This window comes from Hylaeus anthracinus, unplaced genomic scaffold (assembly GCF_026225885.1).
Source record: "Hylaeus anthracinus isolate JK02 unplaced genomic scaffold, UHH_iyHylAnth1.0_haploid 11989, whole genome shotgun sequence".
In the NCBI taxonomy this organism is placed as follows: Eukaryota; Metazoa; Arthropoda; class Insecta; order Hymenoptera; family Colletidae; genus Hylaeus; species Hylaeus anthracinus.
The window spans coordinates 13,935,329-13,953,132 of record NW_026534337.1 but is presented as its reverse complement, the minus strand read 5'-3'; the positions used below and the strand labels follow the sequence as shown (position 1 = coordinate 13,953,132).

The following is a 17,804-nucleotide window of genomic DNA, read 5'->3' as shown; positions in this document are numbered from 1 at the left end:
TATACGCGAGACGCGCCGTGCTCGTGTGCCGCGAGATCTTGCGTCGCGACAGGAATCAATTGCCGTGGTCCACGCGACACCGTCACCACGTATACGTCGTCGATCCGCCGTGGACGGATACGTAGACACCTGAACGCGGCGATGACCGTGCCAAGTTCGCGCGGCTGATGGTGTTTCTGGCAACGACACGTCGTTACGGGCGAGCGGGAGGGTTGTTTCATCGTTGGGGTGACAGATGCGAGAGGTCGCGACGGAGAAAGTATGTGATCAGTTGATGTAACCGAGGTTCTACGGGTGATCCGTTCGGTGCGTTTAAGGAGATACGCCGGACAGTCGTCGTCCCTGCTCGATGGTAAGTACGCGGTGCATCGTCGAGGGCCGGATGGGTTGGACCGTCCAGGATGCGAGGGAAATGCGTCTTGTAGGCGGTGAGTTCTGTTTTTAGGGCAGTGGGGCTGGGAATATTGACAGGATTCAGGGTAGTGCCGCGAGGGTGCAGGAGTAACGATGATAAAACGAACTATCACGATTGTTTTTGGTATATTTTGAGTCTCGTTTCTGAATAGATTGACAGTCTTTCTAGGTGAATTCGTCTGTGCGATAGAAAGCGTACGATTTTTAGTCTTCTTTGGTGGGTTTGTTTATACGAGAAACGAGGTATTTTTGGGTCTTCCTTGGTAATTTCATTTGCACGACAGATTGAATTCTGTTTAGGTCTTCTTCGATAAATTTTCAAATGAAATATACATATGTTCATGTATCTGCGAATCTTCTTCGGTAGATTCATCTGGACAAATTGTACTATTTTTAGGTCTGTGATGGTAAATCCTTGGTATCCATCGAATTACATAATTTGTTTAATTATGTAACATTTTGTAGAAATGCTTGGGTTTATCGAGAAAGACCTAAGCACGTAATGTGAAGGTTTATGATATAGTACGTAATATTATAGCATTATATAACGTATATAACAATATGTGCGATATATGAAGGTGATAATTAGATAAAAATAAAAAAGAGGACCTAGAGGAAACAAAAAATGTGATAAAATTTTATATCGTACATAGATAAATGTACCGAATTGGGTCACGATAACGCAAAATTAAAAACGAAGACCTAAAGGTCACAAACAAATCGTATATTTACTCTGTGCAGACGAACTGAACGAAAACAGGTTAAAAATAAGGTCATATATATATCTCTCACGAATATGTTTGCTCGAACCATCGTCGTTTACCATCGAGCAACGCTATTTGCTCCAATTTTATGGCAATTTTTAGGCATTTCCTTCAAACTTCCCCTATATACCCATTACGCGTTAAATTCTTATTAACTCGGTCAACGTCGACGATTCCCCGAGGGGGAATGTCTGTAAATTAGATACATATTATCGTCGTTCCGTTAAAATTGAGTACGAGAATACTCGCGAGGAATCTCGAGAAATTGTTCGAGTCGCGTAAGTGAGCCAGGAACAGTGGAACTCTTCGACGTAAGTGGTTCGTAGTTAACATTCATCCCTGCTCGGTATTTATCAAACGTAATACGCGTTCAAGTGTCTGGAAACGGCGAGAGAAAGGCGGGTTTATATCGCTCGATCGAGCCGCCACGGTTGAAACAACGGAAACGGTAAATATCGCCAGTACCTGGCGTGGTTTATCAAAATTCGATATCTCGTCGAGCCGATGCCAAATCGTGGCTTTGACCTATTTCGGCGCCAGAGAAGGGGACCACGCCAACTGAGAAACGTCAGTTGCCGAAAGTAGTTAATCGACACGCGCAAATCACTTCCTGTGAGCTTGTTTCGACGAGCCAGGAGTTTCGAATAGCGTAAGCAGTGGGAGAGAGCGTCTGTCGGCGTGATAACAATTAGGTGTCGTATCAGAGCTCGTGTCGCGGAGAGTGATTTGCGAAGCTGCGATCCAGAGATCGGCAAAATTAGGTGTATTTAGATGAGAACGTCGATAGACGGAAGATGAACAACTATCGTGAAATAGCGTCGCATTGTTTGCGGAAATAATCATAAACAGATTGGGAATCGTCATACCAGCGAAAAAAGAAAAGAATCTTTTTGAGGATTTTTTCTTGCACATAAGAGATAGTAGAGATGTCGAACTAGAAAATGTTGTTTGGTTCATTTTTAAGAATTTTTCCAACGGATATGTGCTTATGAGTCAATTTGCGAATCGAACAATCAAATATATTTCGAATAAACATCGTTACGGTTCTAATTTTCTAATCTCTTTTACAGTTCCAGTTAAAAGCCTCGTCATTTTTACGAGTGCAAAATCTGAAGAATTCGTCTGATATTTTTAATCGACTTGTAGCAAACTAGACCAGATATCCTGCATCAACTTCGTCGCCATAATCGCTTCGTTATACGGTTCATCCCTGCGCGTGTTAGATAAGACAAACGCTGTCTCTCGCGTTAATAATTCCACCGGCTGTCTCCGCGAATTAGAAATATCCGTTTCAACGAAGCTCCTAAATTCTCGCCATTGAATGTCTCCCCCGATATCAATTCGACGTTCTACTCGAGAAAAATCTATATATCCCAGGAACTAGGATGTATATTTTAATAGCGGCCGGTGACTGATTGAAAATAGAAACGCTGCCGGCATCGACAGCCACCGAAAACCGATGTCGATCGATCGATCGATCGGTTTAATTGGCAAGGCACACGGCTGTCCGTCGAGTATTTAACATTCCTGAGCATCGAGCACCGTCGAGAGGGAACAACAGAGACTGAGACTGAGGAACTCTCGGTGGTCGTTGCTTGGAAACAGGCAACAATGCTCGTCGAGTGGACACGCAAACTCGAAACATAACTTTTTCGTTTTTTTTGTAATTAATCGTTTGCCATCCATTCAAATGGATTTTTGGGGTCGTCGAACCTGGGACCACGATGTGATACTATCCTCGTGCTACTTCAACGTTGGACAATGTTAATAATAAACGCGTAGGACTCGGAGTTCTGACTGGGTGCAGGTGCCGTGGAATCGAACGGAATGCTGCGTCTACGCTTACGCAAGATAAAAAGGAAGACATGTGTAACAAGTATCGTTCAGATTGTACCGAATCGAGTCGAGAGAGCACTTAATTCGCACTCGTCAAGCGATCGCTTCAATATTCCGGAAAAGAGCGAGACAGTGTTATAGAGGAGAAAAAGCGAGACGGAGAACACGGAGGTGGATAGCGAGGGTTGTAGGGTACTAGCGAAGGGAGGAAGGGGCAGACGGATATCAAGGATAGAGAGGGAAAAAAACGAGTTCCTTGATTGCCGTTAACGACAGACAAGAGATTATCCAGTTGAGAGTGCGAGATCCTATAACGCGACGCGGATGGTTGGGCTTCGTCGTCCGCGACCCGGCTCTGTCGTCCTCGAACTTCTGACGGCTCGACGACGCGATACTCATTAAGCCCTTTCGTTTCGCCCAGGTAACGGATACCTGGAAGATCGATCGGCGAGCAACGAGACAACGATAATCGCTGGTATCGTTCGGGGCGACGTGAGACTCGGGAGGAAGTGGCCAGTGATTCGAACCTGTCGAGGTGTGCTACTGATGCAACAGAACGGATGAAGAATTGGGAACTATGCTGGTGCGTTGTACAACACCGTTTTCGGTCGAAGGTAAGGGTTATTCGATTCATACGGAAACGAGCGAACCTAATGCTTTCGATATCTGTGGCCAATGTCTGGGATAACATTCTAAAAATAACGACCCGCTATACGAATTCGACAAATAAACTTGTTTTTCGGAAGAACAAGTCGTTTGTGGGATAACCGACATCTTAAAAGTAACTACTTTCTACATATATGTGAAAAATAAATTTATCTTTGAAAAAGACAAGTTAAATAAAAAATCTTCAAACACTCTAACAGGAACATTCCATATATATGTGAAGTTTATTTTTCAAATATATCGTGTTCTCACGTCAATATCTATAATACATGTGCGAATGATTTCTATTTCTTTTTAACCGACTTCGAAAGGGAGGAGGCTACTCGATTCGATATGTATATTTGTTTTTGTAACAAAATTTGGTTGCACCTACCGATTCCCTTCATCGTATGATATTTTACATCAATTAGTAGAGCCTTTCCTATGAAGATCTACCCTGGAAGCTGAATGGCAAAAAAGCACGAGTATGGTATTTCATAAAAGGAGAATCGTTTATCCCACCACAGATCCATTAATTCCGGTATTATTCAGTTTGCATCGCTCCTGAATGTAGCTGTTAAGTCTTCGAACCGGGAGTGACTAAAAGATCGATAGAAATACCCTGAATAATTTGTTCTCTGCGTCCATCGTTATAGCACCGAGTCACATATTCCCTTATCTACGTCTATTCTTTTCTGACTTTTCGATCAATTTTTAATCCGTCCATGCTCGCTCGTTGCGAAATCCGATTTAATGGAACAGAGATTTTTACAAATTGGGCTTCGACCACCCTGTATTCGTATAGGACTCGATAACACACCGTTCGTTAAATATACTCCGTAGCGATCTTTTGATAGTTACACGAATAGAATCGTGGGAAACACGTACGATCGCTTATGTTTACACAAATGTTACGCAATAGTTCTTTTACTGGTTTATAATCCGAATAATTCGCAATATACACACCGTTATCGATCGTACTTTAGAATAATTTTCTTTTTTCTTTATTGATTCGCGCACCAACGTTATCGATTTTATTTTAAATAAACTTCCCTAAGTGGAACCAAGCTGGATTTATTTTAGAGTCTACTCGCAATCTAAGTTATTTAGACGAGATTAAAGCTTGACCAAGTTTAATTGTTCAATTTGTACCTAACGTTCGCAACAAAAATGTTCTCGACGTTTTGCAAATGAAATGAAGCGACGGGAGTGTTCCACGCCTTGGGATAAGATTAGAATGAAACTCGGATACATTTCGCTGTCGGCATTACGAGGGACGTCGTCGTTATTACCGGCATACAGGAAATTATGAAATATCGGCGAATCAGTTATTCCATTTCCGTCAATCACCGCTTCGTTTCGTCATCCGGCTCGCTCTCTCGTTCCTGCGAACCTGTCCTCCGCGTCTCCTATTGCTTGCGATGGAAATTGCCTTTATACCTCAGACGTGATATTTTAATGCATTAAATACGAACATCCAATATTGTTTCGACTCCAAACTTACGTTTGCTGCGATTTGAACAAATTATATGTTCGTACTGCGTGCTTGTTTGCATGGTATTTTACTATTCGTAAATTAAAGATAATTAGACGCTTTTCAGGGGAACACTCTTTCGTCGAGATTCTTAAAATATATCGACACCATTATCGATCATATGTACAAATTTATATGTACAATTATTTGTCGTTATTGATTTTATTTTAAACAAACTTTCTTCGAATGGAACCGATTCAATGGAACTAATTAAACAAAATTCATCTCTTACACCCACCAGTACACTAATTTTCCCAAGTATGTACAAAGCAAAAATTTAGCTCGCGTTGAATTCGCAAACCAGATTACAAATCAGAATCACAAAGATCGCCACGGTACCAACTATTCGGAAGCCTTGTTTCTCGAGAGCCGGCGTAAATAACAGCTCAAAAAATTACAACGCCCCCATTTTCGTGCGATATCTGGACACATTTGAAACGGAACTCATGGCGGGACTAGGTAATTACGAAAAACTTGTTCGAGACCACGGAGCGTGTTCACGCGATCCGTTCCGAGAACGGTTGAAACGTCGGAGCGGGCTAGAGCCACGGTTGCCCGCGAGAGGGAAAAAAAATGGAGAAAACGAAAAGCACGGGTTGTAAATGTTGCGTGTGACCTTTTGCAGGATATATCGAGCGGCAATACGAGGAAACCACGGAGTAATGATCAGAGCTACGCGGTCTGGGGTGTTGACCGCGAATTTGAGACGGCCGAGTCGCACCGCGCACGACTGGCGATATAAATTTTGTCTGAGCGGCAATCTGCTGCTGAGGATCCTGCTCAGTCTTTGTTGCGTTACCAGCGGCTACTGCGATTGGAGGGAGAGGATGCCGCGCGGGACCAAAGAGTTGCAAATCGCCCTGATGCGGCCGTCGCTGCCCGGTCATTGCGATTTCGAGAAAACCTGCGATTGGTCGTGGAACCAAACGCTCGGGTTCAGGAGGATCATGCCGTCGGGACGTAACAAACTGGCGCCCAAGACGGACGCCAGCAACTCGGAAAGGGGTAAGACGCGCCCTTCGAATCGCTATTTCAAAATGAAGCGTGTAGTTGGCCCCTTCAATATTAAAAAAATTCCAAATTTTCTTTTGCAAACGTTTGCTCGTCAATGTCTCGTTGGAATTTTCGTTTGCCCCTTTTTAATTTAGAACTCAATGATTTTACGTGCTCGTGTTTACATAAATAGACAATCTAATTTCATAGATATTCACGTTGTAACAGTAACGGAGCAAAATGAATCGTGCACAATTCGGTAACGTAACGTAAAACATAAAATATTGTGCATGTATTACTTATTAATAAAGCGAAAGAAACTTTTCGGACAACCTAATACATTAAAGGTAAAATTCTTGGCTGACTAAACATTTTGAACAACGAATAGAAATTAAATAAAATTTCTTATTCTTATTCCTGTTAAATGAGAATTAGAATTTTCAATCATAAATAACATACATTGAATCATATTCTTCCATCGAATAAACGATCATCATTCGAGTACAAATTTGCCGGTAACTATCAATTTTTGAGTTAATTCCGTTTTTCTCCAGGGCACTTTTTGTGGTTCAATGGCCGCGGGAACGCCCAAATGTGGTCTACAACGATTCCCCGCACCGGATCGCTCTGCGTGCTGGAATTGTCAATGTACCAGGTCAAGATGAGCGACGGCATTATAACCCTAGTCATAATCACGAATAACACGAGTTCAGTAGCCGCGAGGAAGGCAGGAAATAATAATGCAACGTACGTAATTAATTTTGCACTGGCTACTTGGCAAACAATGTTCAACGTATCGATGAGGAGAGACTCGACGGTGTGTGTTGCAGATGGGAGACGACGCGCTTTAATCTGGGTGCAATTAGTCAGCCGCATCAATTACTTATAGAGATGTCGGCACCGCATCCTAACTCCAGCATTGCGATTGATAACATTCGCTTGATCGACTGCTTCCCCGGTAATTATTCCTGTTATGTTGTTATTCTACCATAGGGTATCTGCACTCCAAACGGAGAATACGACAAGTTCGTACTTTCTTTCTGGTTCAAGAAATATTATTGTAGCGCGGTGACAATTTTAGTACAAAACCGGCGTATCTGCACCACAGAGAAACGAAAGGAAATATTTGCTCGTTCGCAGAATTGACACCGGTAGGCGCAGCCTGCACGGAGGACATGTTTCGCTGCAACAACGGCTCGTGTTTAAACAGAACGCGTATTTGCGACCTGACAAAAGACTGCGCCGACGGCGAAGACGAGGCCCTCGACTGCGGTAATTGGCGAACTATTGCTTTCCCGTTTCCAACCTGGCTCGTCGCTCGCACGACAGACCAGTTTCAGTTTATAACGGGTAGTTTATCCGGGACGTGATCTTGCGAAGGTTTGGCTGTTGTACCTATTGGTCTTATGTTTCTCTGATCTTATGTTTCCTTCCATATCGCATTTACATTGTCTCGCATCAATCCTCAATTTCTTGCATTTCAATGCGTCGCATTATTTTTTAACTTTTTACATTGCATTCCTTTACACGTCAGTTGGGGTCTGTTGCCCTCCCTCCCTTAGCTCGGGTACCTCGGGATCGCTAAACCCGTACTGTAGCTACGATTAATCGTAGCTACAGCCCCTGAGGACATGAAAAAAAAAAAAACAGAAAAAAGGAAACGTGGTTAAATTTTGGTAAAATTCAATTTAACTGTACAATAATCGAACACCGTTTTCAGACAAAATGCCAGAGAACGCCAGATGTAATTTCGAGAACGGATGGTGCGGCTGGCGAAACGTGGCGGGGAGACCTTTAAATTGGACCCTTCATCGTGGCGCAACACCGTCCGACAAAACCGGGCCTAGTTACGACCACACGTACCGCAATGCGTCGGGTGGGTATACTTATCATCGCGTCGGCAGGTCGGAGAGAATTAGGAACGTCACCTTTCGACGAATGTATTTATGATTATATCGTTGCGACGGTATGAAGATGCCGCACTACAGTTCCGAGTTACATTTATGATTATATCGTTGCGACGGTGTAAAGATGTTGCGACGACGTGAAGTTGCGGAAACGAGTTCCCGCACTTCCGGTTGCCAGGAAGCGGCAAACTTTTAAAGTAGTAGAGAGCGATTCGAGAACTCAAAGAGAGAAGACGTTTCGTTACAAGTCTCCAAGATTATCGTTGTATTATCGTTGAATTGTTTAAAAGTTATAGTTTGTTGATAAACTTTATATTTGATTAAAATGAATTCTCGTGCTTCAACCCCTCCGACGGAACAATATTAATAAATGGTACGTCTATGATGGCAGGAACGTACGCGTTCGTGAACATGTCCAAGAAAAGCGATTACGGAAGTCGCGGTACCATCGAGAGCCCGTTGTACAATCCGACGCCGCCTTACAGCAGCGACGTAAAAAGTCGTTATTATCGATCCTGTCAGGTAAGTCACTTCCATTGTTGCGAGTACGACAGCTGAACGTGTCGGCAGAGACTAAAGCCAATGTTTTTTTTATCGCTCACGCGAACGTTCAGGTGCGCTTCTTTTTCCACCAATACGGAGTGCACAGCGGCTCGCTGGGATTATATCTAGTTCAAGTTAGACCGCATCAAAATCACTCCGAATCGCTCTGGTGGTCGTACGGCGACAAACACGACGTTTGGTACAATCAGGCTATCGCTTTGCCCGAGATAAAATACAGGTATTTAGTATCGGTAGGAGTAGGCAGCGAAGTTACTGCAACGTAAATTCTAAAAAAAACGTACGCAAGTTTCAAGTTTTTCTTTCATATAGATGCATGTATTTTAAACTATTGCAAAGCTCAGGCTACTGGAAAACAAAGTGGAAATTCTTAAAAATAGACCTTTGGCAGGACCATTTTTAGCAAGTGAAAAATATTTTTCTCAGTCTATAAGGTCCATGTAAGTATCGTGTAAAAGGAAAAGTCAAGACTTGCATTCATTTTTTTGGAATTAATCCTCAAAGGAGACCTTAAGTTTAGAGCAATTTAACTGCCTGGTCCACTCATAGTGTTTAATACAAAATTGACCTATTTACGGACGATTGATTGTTGTGCACCATTCGTCTAGGTATTTTCTGCAATTTGAGGCGAGCAGAGGTTACGCCTCGAAAGGTGACGTAGCGGTGGACGACATCTCTTTGAGTCCGGAATGTTTCGGAATTGGTAACTGTTCGGATGCCTTATTCGATGATACATTAATTAATTACGTGTATAATATTTTTTGTTGTTCTTTCATCAGGAGTTCCCCCGGAAGTCGTTGGAGACTTCAATTATTACAACCCTGTCATAGACTCGGAAAAAGTTCCCGACCAACACGTAGACTTTGTAAACGAAACCGGTACCATGCTTTATTTTACTATGCCAGTGATACTTGAATAATTTGGATAATCTTGTTATTATATTTTCGTAACTTTACTTTCAGTCATACGAATTTCCACTTGCGGAGCCACAGGCAGGACAGGGCCTACTATCGAACAGTGTATGGACGAGCATAACAAAACAGGCGTAGAACTGATCGTACCACCATCGTCGGAGGACGCTTCCTTCAATCTGAACGGTGTCCAAAAATGGACGGTTCCTCGTGGTGGATATTACACGTGAGAATTTCCTATTGTATTATAATGTCAGGATGTCCCTGAAAATTGGCGTTTGATTACGTTTGGATAATCCTGAATTCCAGTTTGATCGGAATGGGTGCACGAGGAGGAAAGGGATCCAGTGGGATGGGTAGCAGCTTGGGTGCCCAAGTTCGCGGTGTCATGGAGCTGGAAAAGGGCGAACAGTTGTACTTCATGGTGGGACAGCCTGGATCCAATGCGTGTCTCAAAGTAAGAATTACTTATCGCTCGAATGAATCACTCGTATAACGTAGAAAAATAAAATGAATAATAAATAGAATTAGTAAGCAATGAATTCCATTTCGAATTACTCCAATTCGATATCTTTCTTATCAAGAAATCAAATACACATTCGTTTACACGGCATTGATCCGAGATAAGACCATTGTCAACGACACTCGCGTGCCACTCATCGGTCGCAACGATAACATCAAGTGTTTGCTTCGTCAATATTCCTCTTCGGAACGTTTCTATCGTTTCGCTCTATTTTAATCACTTCTACGTTTCCACGGTTGAATGAAATTTTCAGAGTTTGGGGCTAAAAGTGAATAGCTGTCAAACTGGTGGATCGCAAACGTACGGGTCGTCAGGGATCACCTCCATTATAGACGAAGTGAAAAGGATTAAGATAAAGGACGGCGGAGGAGGTGGTGGCGGGGCAACGTATATCTTCACAGTGAGTGGATAATAATATGATATTAATGAAAGAATAATGAGACATTCCAAGCAGAAGTGCTTACGAGAACGTTTCGATGTTACAGTTGAAAAGGAACGGAAACCAGCACCCGATACTCATTGCGTCAGGTGGAGGTGGTATAGGATTAGGGCAATTCGTTGACAGCGGTCTTCAGCATGGACGAGGACCTGCGTCGTTTGGAAGACAACCATCCTCTGGTTCGGTTCTTTCAACAGAGGCAGGTAATATCGTAGAAATACTATCGAATATTTTTCAAAACAACTCAAATATATAAAATGGAAACGTAAAGTTCCTTCGAATCACTTCCCAAAGGATCCATTATTTTAGAGCAATTTAACTGTCCGATCGTCTTACGGTGATAAACGAACGTTCAATTTTATTTAGACGAATCACATGTACGACGTTGCAGCAATGCCCGTCAATCTACGTTTAACGGTAACTGCTTCGAAACTGTGTTAATTACGTGAAGTCTGGTTGGCGCAGGTGGCCCAGGAGGCGGGTGGAACGGATCATCGTGGGGCAGCGATTCGAGTCAACGAACTTCTGCTGGCATGGCTCTAATTCGGGGCGGCGTGGGAGGAATCGGTTGCGGTCCTGGGAATCAGAGTCACGCTAACGGAGGATTCGGAGGCGGAGGTGGCGGATGCCTGACAGGAGGTGGAGGCGGTGGTTACATAGGTAGTTAAAGAATCGATATCAATGCGATTTTAAATGAATTTCACGTCGCGATACTCGATGCAGCCCTTCTATTGCAATTGGGTTCGAAATCTACGATCCGAAGAGCTCTTTCACACGACGATACGCGTATTGCGATACGCGTATACAGGATACCGATGGTACACATAATATTACGGAAGCGTTCAGACGGCGATTCTCGCGAGATACAGTATCGCGATACTGATTTTCGGTATTCGCGGTTGGTCGGACGCCGGCAACTTTTTTATGTAGAAATGAAATGGATAAAGCTTCAATCTCATCCATTATTTCAGAAAAGTTTTCACCAACTCAGAACGCGTGTTTCTCAAACGAGAAGATATGTTTAACTGAAAACCAAATGATCAACACCGAGCTACGAAATTAGTTGGATACAGTATCGCATAAGTATCTTGCTAGCAGATACGTATCGCATACGCGTATTGCGATACGCGTATCGTCGTGTGAAAGAGCTCGAAATGTTCCAGTCTCCACGCTCAAACCTACGTTGCACGAATTTTATTACATTTTTCAATGATCGCCCAAAGGGAGTTATATTTTATTCGTGTGCTCACGGACGAAGTATTAGGTCGTCCCCTAAGTTTAATAAATATTTAATAGGTGGCACGATTAGTTTAGCGAAATGTTTCCTGCCGTTTTGTTCGACATTTCAATCCAGCCGCAATGATTTAGGTGGCGATACCGGTCACAAAGAAACCGGAAACGGGGACGGTGGTTACTCGTACGCCAGCCGTGACCTTATGCACGTTCACTTCCAGCCAGCAGTAAGCCACGGACCCGGTGAGGTTTATATTATTCCTGCTATCAGTGGTTGCGGTTGCGACTTTCGTTGCGTCGCCCTCGATCAGTATCTCAGCGAAACGAAATGTCTCTGTCCACCTGGTTGGTTACTGAGTAATGACTCGAGATCCTGCGTCAGTAAGTATACCAATCGAATCGAATCATTCATAAAATAGTCAGTCGCGAGTTACATTAAACGTTATCGATTTCGATAGAAGCTCTACTCTCAATACGATTAGAAATAATCCTATCGTTTGCAGTGGCTGACGATTCAAGGGTCACGCACCAAACGTTCATGATTCTTCTGATAGCTGTGAGCATCGGCCTACTCTTTGCTTTCGCCACTGTCTGCCTACTACTATGTAAGCAAACAATCAAATTGTGATACGTATAGCTTTAGGTAATACCGAATACATCGGATTCTCATGAATTAATTAAGTCGGCATAGATAGATAGAACGATAAAATGAATATTAGAAAAACGTGACGAAAGTTATGTTGTTCTCCCAATTACAAGCACGAATCGCTTTTGTCGATAGATAATCGTTATCAAAGTCGAAAGGCGCTTTTACGTCGGCGGCAATTAATGTTTCGCAATGGTACGGAATTAACGCCACTGCGCACCGTTTCCGATACCATGGTGACCGAAATCAATCCGAACTACGAGTTCGCTGGAAATCTCTATAGCTTTAAAGATTTGCCGCAAATCCCTCGTGAATATATCAATTTGGTAAAGTAAGTACCGATCCTGATTTAGATGAAAAAATATACTACAGTACCCGTCCGAGTCTTTCTTCGCCATGAGGATAAACGAGCGATGGTTGATCGATTTCTGTCGTAGACCTCTCGGGCAAGGCGCCTTCGGCGAAGTGTTTCAAGGCGTGTACAAATACAGACGCAACGAAGAACATCCGGTCGCCGTGAAGACTATACCATCCGCGTCCAGGCCCGACACCGAGGCCGATTTCATGATGGAGGCGCTGATCATGAGCAAATTCAATCACCCGAATATAGTGCATTTCATCGGGGTTTCCTTCGACGAAAACCCGAAATACATAGTCTTAGAATTGCTCGCCGGCGGCAATTTGAAGAACTTCCTTCGCGAGGAGAGGCCACGCGCGGTAAATAGTGCTCCAATCGAGAACGCATAACATGGCATTACTTTTCGTTCGTTCGGGGGCAGACCGGGGACGAAACTAGCGAAACCAAATGTTTACTATTCTCAGACTCGATCGTATCTTATTTACACGCAACACGATTATACGGGATGCTTTTGTACGACTACCAGATCGATTCGTAAACAACTCCCGTTTCTTCGTTTACCATTTATTTCCAGATACATAAATACCTAATAAATCTTAATCAATTATATGATCGTCATCGTCGATCGCCACTAGTTCCAATTAAACAAATTGAAAATTGCTACATGCGGTGTACGGCGGAAGTTATTTATGAATCGATACGATATATCGATTAAGATTTTTTCTTGTCATTATAGTGGACCAACAATTTTTTATAAACGCATTTGTGGTAAAGAAACTGTTCTAATTTTGAACCTTTCATTTGGGACCAGTTGCAACACCGAACGGGGACAGGTTGTAAAACGTGATTTATATTTACACAAGCGTTGAATCGATGAAATTTATAATTGAAGCAATTAGAAGAAATTCGATTGGAATCATTATAAAGAATCCAGTCAAATTGATCGTATTTATTACCAGACTGCGTATGTTTATGGAAATTCGTATCTTCATTCGTATACAATAAAGATGAACAAATACGTAATCTAAACACGTAAACGCACAAATATCCGCAGTCTAACTATTACTATAATACCTACATTACCACAATTATAGATTTTGAAATTCAGAGAGTGTTAGAACCTGACCCTGTTACATTCAACCCCGGTCTCCCCCCGTCATTTTCTCCTAAGCGATTGTTACATTTGTTACATGTGACCGTGTAAGCTCAGCTTTGTATCCAAACCTCAGTTTACGATACGTATGTATAGTTTTTCGTTATTGGCATTACCAGGTAGGCTTGTGCGCACCTAATTTCGCTTTCCTATGTTCCGTTTCGCTTTCGTTTTTAACTCTGTGTGCCGTTCTGGATTATAATTTCGAACAGGGACCACTGTCAATTTTTGCCGCACGTCGTCAATGGGGTGCATGCGTATATTCCTGTTTTGGCAGGATTATCCAACGTCGTTGACGATGCTGGATCTAATAATGTGCGGCTACGATGTCGCGAACGGTTGCAAATACATGGAAGAGGCACGTTTCATTCATCGGGATATCGCCGCGAGAAATTGCTTGCTCACGTGCAAGGGGCCGGGCCGTATTGTAAAAATTGCCGATTTCGGAATGGCTAAGGATATTTACAGGAGCGATTATTATAAGAAAGGTGGCAAAGCCATGTTGCCCATAAAATGGATGCCACCAGAGAGTTTCTTGGACGGGATATTCACCACAAAGACCGATGTATGGTGAGTTCTTCTCTTTCGATATAAAAAAAAAAAAAGAAGAAGAAGAGGAAGAAGATGTTTCCGAGAAAATAGTTTGTAACAGTTTACAAGTAATATCGATGATGGAAATCCATTTGATTAATTGTTGTCCACAGGGCATTTGGCATCCTATTGTGGGAGATCATGTCCTTTGGGTATATACCCTATACGGGGTGTACTAATAGAGAAACTATATCGTTGGTAAAGTCGGGTGGTCGTCTGGAGAAACCAGCGGGATGCCCTGATCCTATTTATGGCATAATGACACGCTGCTGGCACCCACGGCCAGAAGACAGGCCTAGTTTTGCAACGATTGTCGAAAGAATAGGTTACTGTTTACAGGTACAATTCCCTAATACCGATCGCTGTGACAATCAGTGGCGCATTATCTCGTAGCAAAAAAAAAAAAAAAAAAGATTTTTAATGCGTGTTTCTTTCGATGGACTACCAAACGAGGAGCAAATGCGCCACTGGTGGTATCACGAATAAAATTCTGAGAAATAACGGTGACATTTTCACAGGATCCCGACGTGATCAATCATCCAACGCCTGACTTTGACATTTTACCGATCTGCGAGCGCGAGATAACGATCATGAGGCCAGATCCGGAAGCAGAATGTATCAATGTACAGTCCGAAGTGAGTATACGATTTACCTTCAAATTATTATCGCGTCTTTAATTATCGATCGTTTTTATAGTTGGATACGGGTGGGTACATGCAGCCCAGAATTATCGATCCTCGATCGGCCAGCCAGCGGCTGGCTCAGGCCGCTGCTACATTTCCCTCGTATCCGAGAAACGAACCTTCAAACAGAAACGATTCGAACGATAAAACCCCCCAAGGACGATTTCATAGCAATCAATACGGTTCGGACAACTCCGAGCAAACTGTCGGTAGGAAAACGAGTCTCGATGACATTGGCGACGAGAACGATGATACGGAGGTGCGTTCAATCGATGAGAGAATACATACATTTCTCTGTCGAATGTCGCGATATTTACCGAGATAACCGGCTTGTTTGCAGAATAAATGCAAGCCCGATAGCTCGAACCGAGCGGAGAAGAGCGCACATCGAACTTCAACGGACATCGAAAATAGCGGTAAGTTAGGTGTCGCAGACAATGGTAACAACCGTCCAGGGGAAATCGAAACTCGTCGAAACAGCACCGTCGACTCGACGGAAGTGGACAGAAGAAACGGTAACGAAAGCGTAACCACCACCGACACGAACTCCGATTCCTTGATCGTTGCTTCCTCGGACACGCCGCCAGACACGACGAACTCGTCGCCGAACACGCGTACCTGCTCCCCTAGTCACGCCGGCCTAAATACGAGCGCCACTAACGTGAATGGAATGTTAAAGAAAAATGCCCTGAAGGCTGCTCTCAGTTTAGATCCTAGCGCTCTGTGTCGCGGAACGATACCCTACGAAAAAATAGCCTTCTCGCCACCGCCGCAACGGTCGAGCACCCCAGGCAGTATGGAACTCAAAAAGGTAATTCAAATATTGTCACATCGACGCACCCATGTCGTCCGTTTCACATTCGAAAGCTGCAAACCTCTATGAAAGTAGAGCAATGTCTCGAACGGAATGAGTCCATTCGGGGTAGTGATCATACCGATCGGGTCGGTTGGAATTCGTAGTGCACTTACAAGGAAATTTTGGCATTTGATACACGCAGAAAAATTTGTATTTGTATCGTTGATAATTGTACAGTTTTCTTGTCTAAAAATGTATAAATATTCGCAGTCGTCTAATAAGGAGACAAACAATCAGTAAAACCACTTTGTATTTAACCACGTCGTTCTCGATGTTTATAAACACCGCCTCAGACAGAGACCGATAGCAGCCGATGAGAAAATGTTATATCGATATTATCAACACCTTTGTCCAGGTGTGCTATGAATCTCAACCCAGCCCGTATAATAAATAATCATTGAGAAAAGTCTTCGTACGCGCAGGACAATCATTACAATACACGTGGCATTCGATGTCGTAACTGTTTTCCATAAGTTTAGCGACACTTATCCCTGTAATTGGTTTCACCGCAGTTCTATGTATGATGGAACTATCGTCTCTCTGTTCTTCACACGAAGGATCCTCTGGGTCGTCAGCTACCGAGGGAAGAGGAATGCTCCTGCTGAGGTTTGTTCAAAGGGGAGTGACAGAACTCCCCGGTAGCCGATGTCGCAACGCGTTCGGCAACCGATACCAGATCGCTGCGACGATCCGCAACGATAAACGCAGTACCAGCGGGACCGCGTCTCGCGGAATCCACCGCGCCTCTGTGGATACGAGACGAAGAGTACTCGCGTCGTGTGCATTCCGAGGAGACGCTCTTGTGAGCGACTCGTTCTCTACCTTACGGAACGCCACCTTTCCTCCAACACGAGGGGGAAGAATTTAATTGTGTTTATTAAATGGACGCGTCACGGTGCGTACTGTAGCGAAAAGAAAGACCAGTCCTTGGGGGAAGAAACGACAAACTTAGTTTTGCTCGCAACCATTTCGATCCGGAACCGTTGTAACATCTTTTTCTTTTCTTTTCTTAACGGTTATTTTTGAAACGTCTCGATTAATCCATACATTTCCAACGTGTTGATAGAATGTTATTGTATATAGGGCAAAGTTATCTGGACCATCGAGATCCGTCGCATCTCGGAAGTCCTTCTATGAATTCGCGAACGTGTTCACCCAAGATTGACCTTTCTTTCTTCCTACGATACAACTACGAATCAACGTCGCGTCGTGCGTAGATCCGACATCTGCCGACGGTACAAGGAATTGCAATAACCGTCCGTTATTAAATCCAACTAAATTCTTGTTCTAAACGCATATACACCGAACACACACGCACAAACGCGTAAAGTCGCGCGTACGACCTGGTGCCCGATGGGAAGCAACCAGCGAAAGGGATGAGACCGTCAGGAGCCAGATACGGCGCACTTCGCGTCACACCTAACTACAAGTACATTCCATCGCAATTCCAAAGATATAGATAATAAATTATCGAAAGAAACTATAGACAGACATAGCTGTAACGAGTTCATCGTCGATGTTCCTCCTGCGGAAGGATGACGGGGAAACCTAATCGATCCTTTATCCTTCGTTCAGTATGCAGGACGATCGTCAGTGTCGCGAGCCCTGATGTATGATATGTTTCATGAGGTTCCGAGCGACCTCGCACAATGTATAGTATACACAAAAGAGATTTAAAAGAAAGAGTGCGTATTTGCGTGTGCGTGAGAGAGAGAGAGAGAGAGAGAGAGAGAGAGAGAGAGAGAGAGAGAGAGAGA

At 43.5% G+C, this 17,804-nt stretch overlaps 1 protein-coding gene across 3 annotated transcripts; it reads left to right on the top strand.

Annotated features, from left to right (window-relative positions):
• Window positions 1-53: 53 nt before the first annotated feature.
• On the top strand, window positions 54-17,534 carry LOC128887760 (ALK tyrosine kinase receptor). 3 transcript variants are annotated; one of them, XM_054144036.1, is made up of 26 exons: window positions 54-352; window positions 3,436-3,628; window positions 5,819-6,198; window positions 6,741-6,933; window positions 7,017-7,144; window positions 7,327-7,458; window positions 7,907-8,062; window positions 8,485-8,615; window positions 8,708-8,874; window positions 9,263-9,357; window positions 9,434-9,532; window positions 9,617-9,791; window positions 9,875-10,022; window positions 10,342-10,488; window positions 10,574-10,730; window positions 10,993-11,187; window positions 11,896-12,141; window positions 12,264-12,365; window positions 12,542-12,737; window positions 12,844-13,123; window positions 14,195-14,487; window positions 14,622-14,847; window positions 15,027-15,143; window positions 15,205-15,450; window positions 15,532-16,002; window positions 16,605-17,534. In XM_054144036.1, exons 3-26 carry the CDS (start codon window positions 5,856-5,858, stop codon window positions 16,650-16,652), a joined length of 4,491 nt encoding a protein of 1,496 aa, XP_054000011.1. In that variant the 5' UTR covers window positions 54-352; window positions 3,436-3,628; window positions 5,819-5,855; the 3' UTR covers window positions 16,653-17,534. The 3 variants fall into 3 exon arrangements, with proteins under 3 accessions (XP_054000011.1, XP_054000010.1, XP_054000014.1); XM_054144039.1 differs by having other exon boundaries at window positions 55-352; window positions 16,560-17,534; XM_054144035.1 differs by having other exon boundaries at window positions 15,532-17,534.
• The last annotated feature ends 270 nt before the right edge of the window (window positions 17,535-17,804 follow it).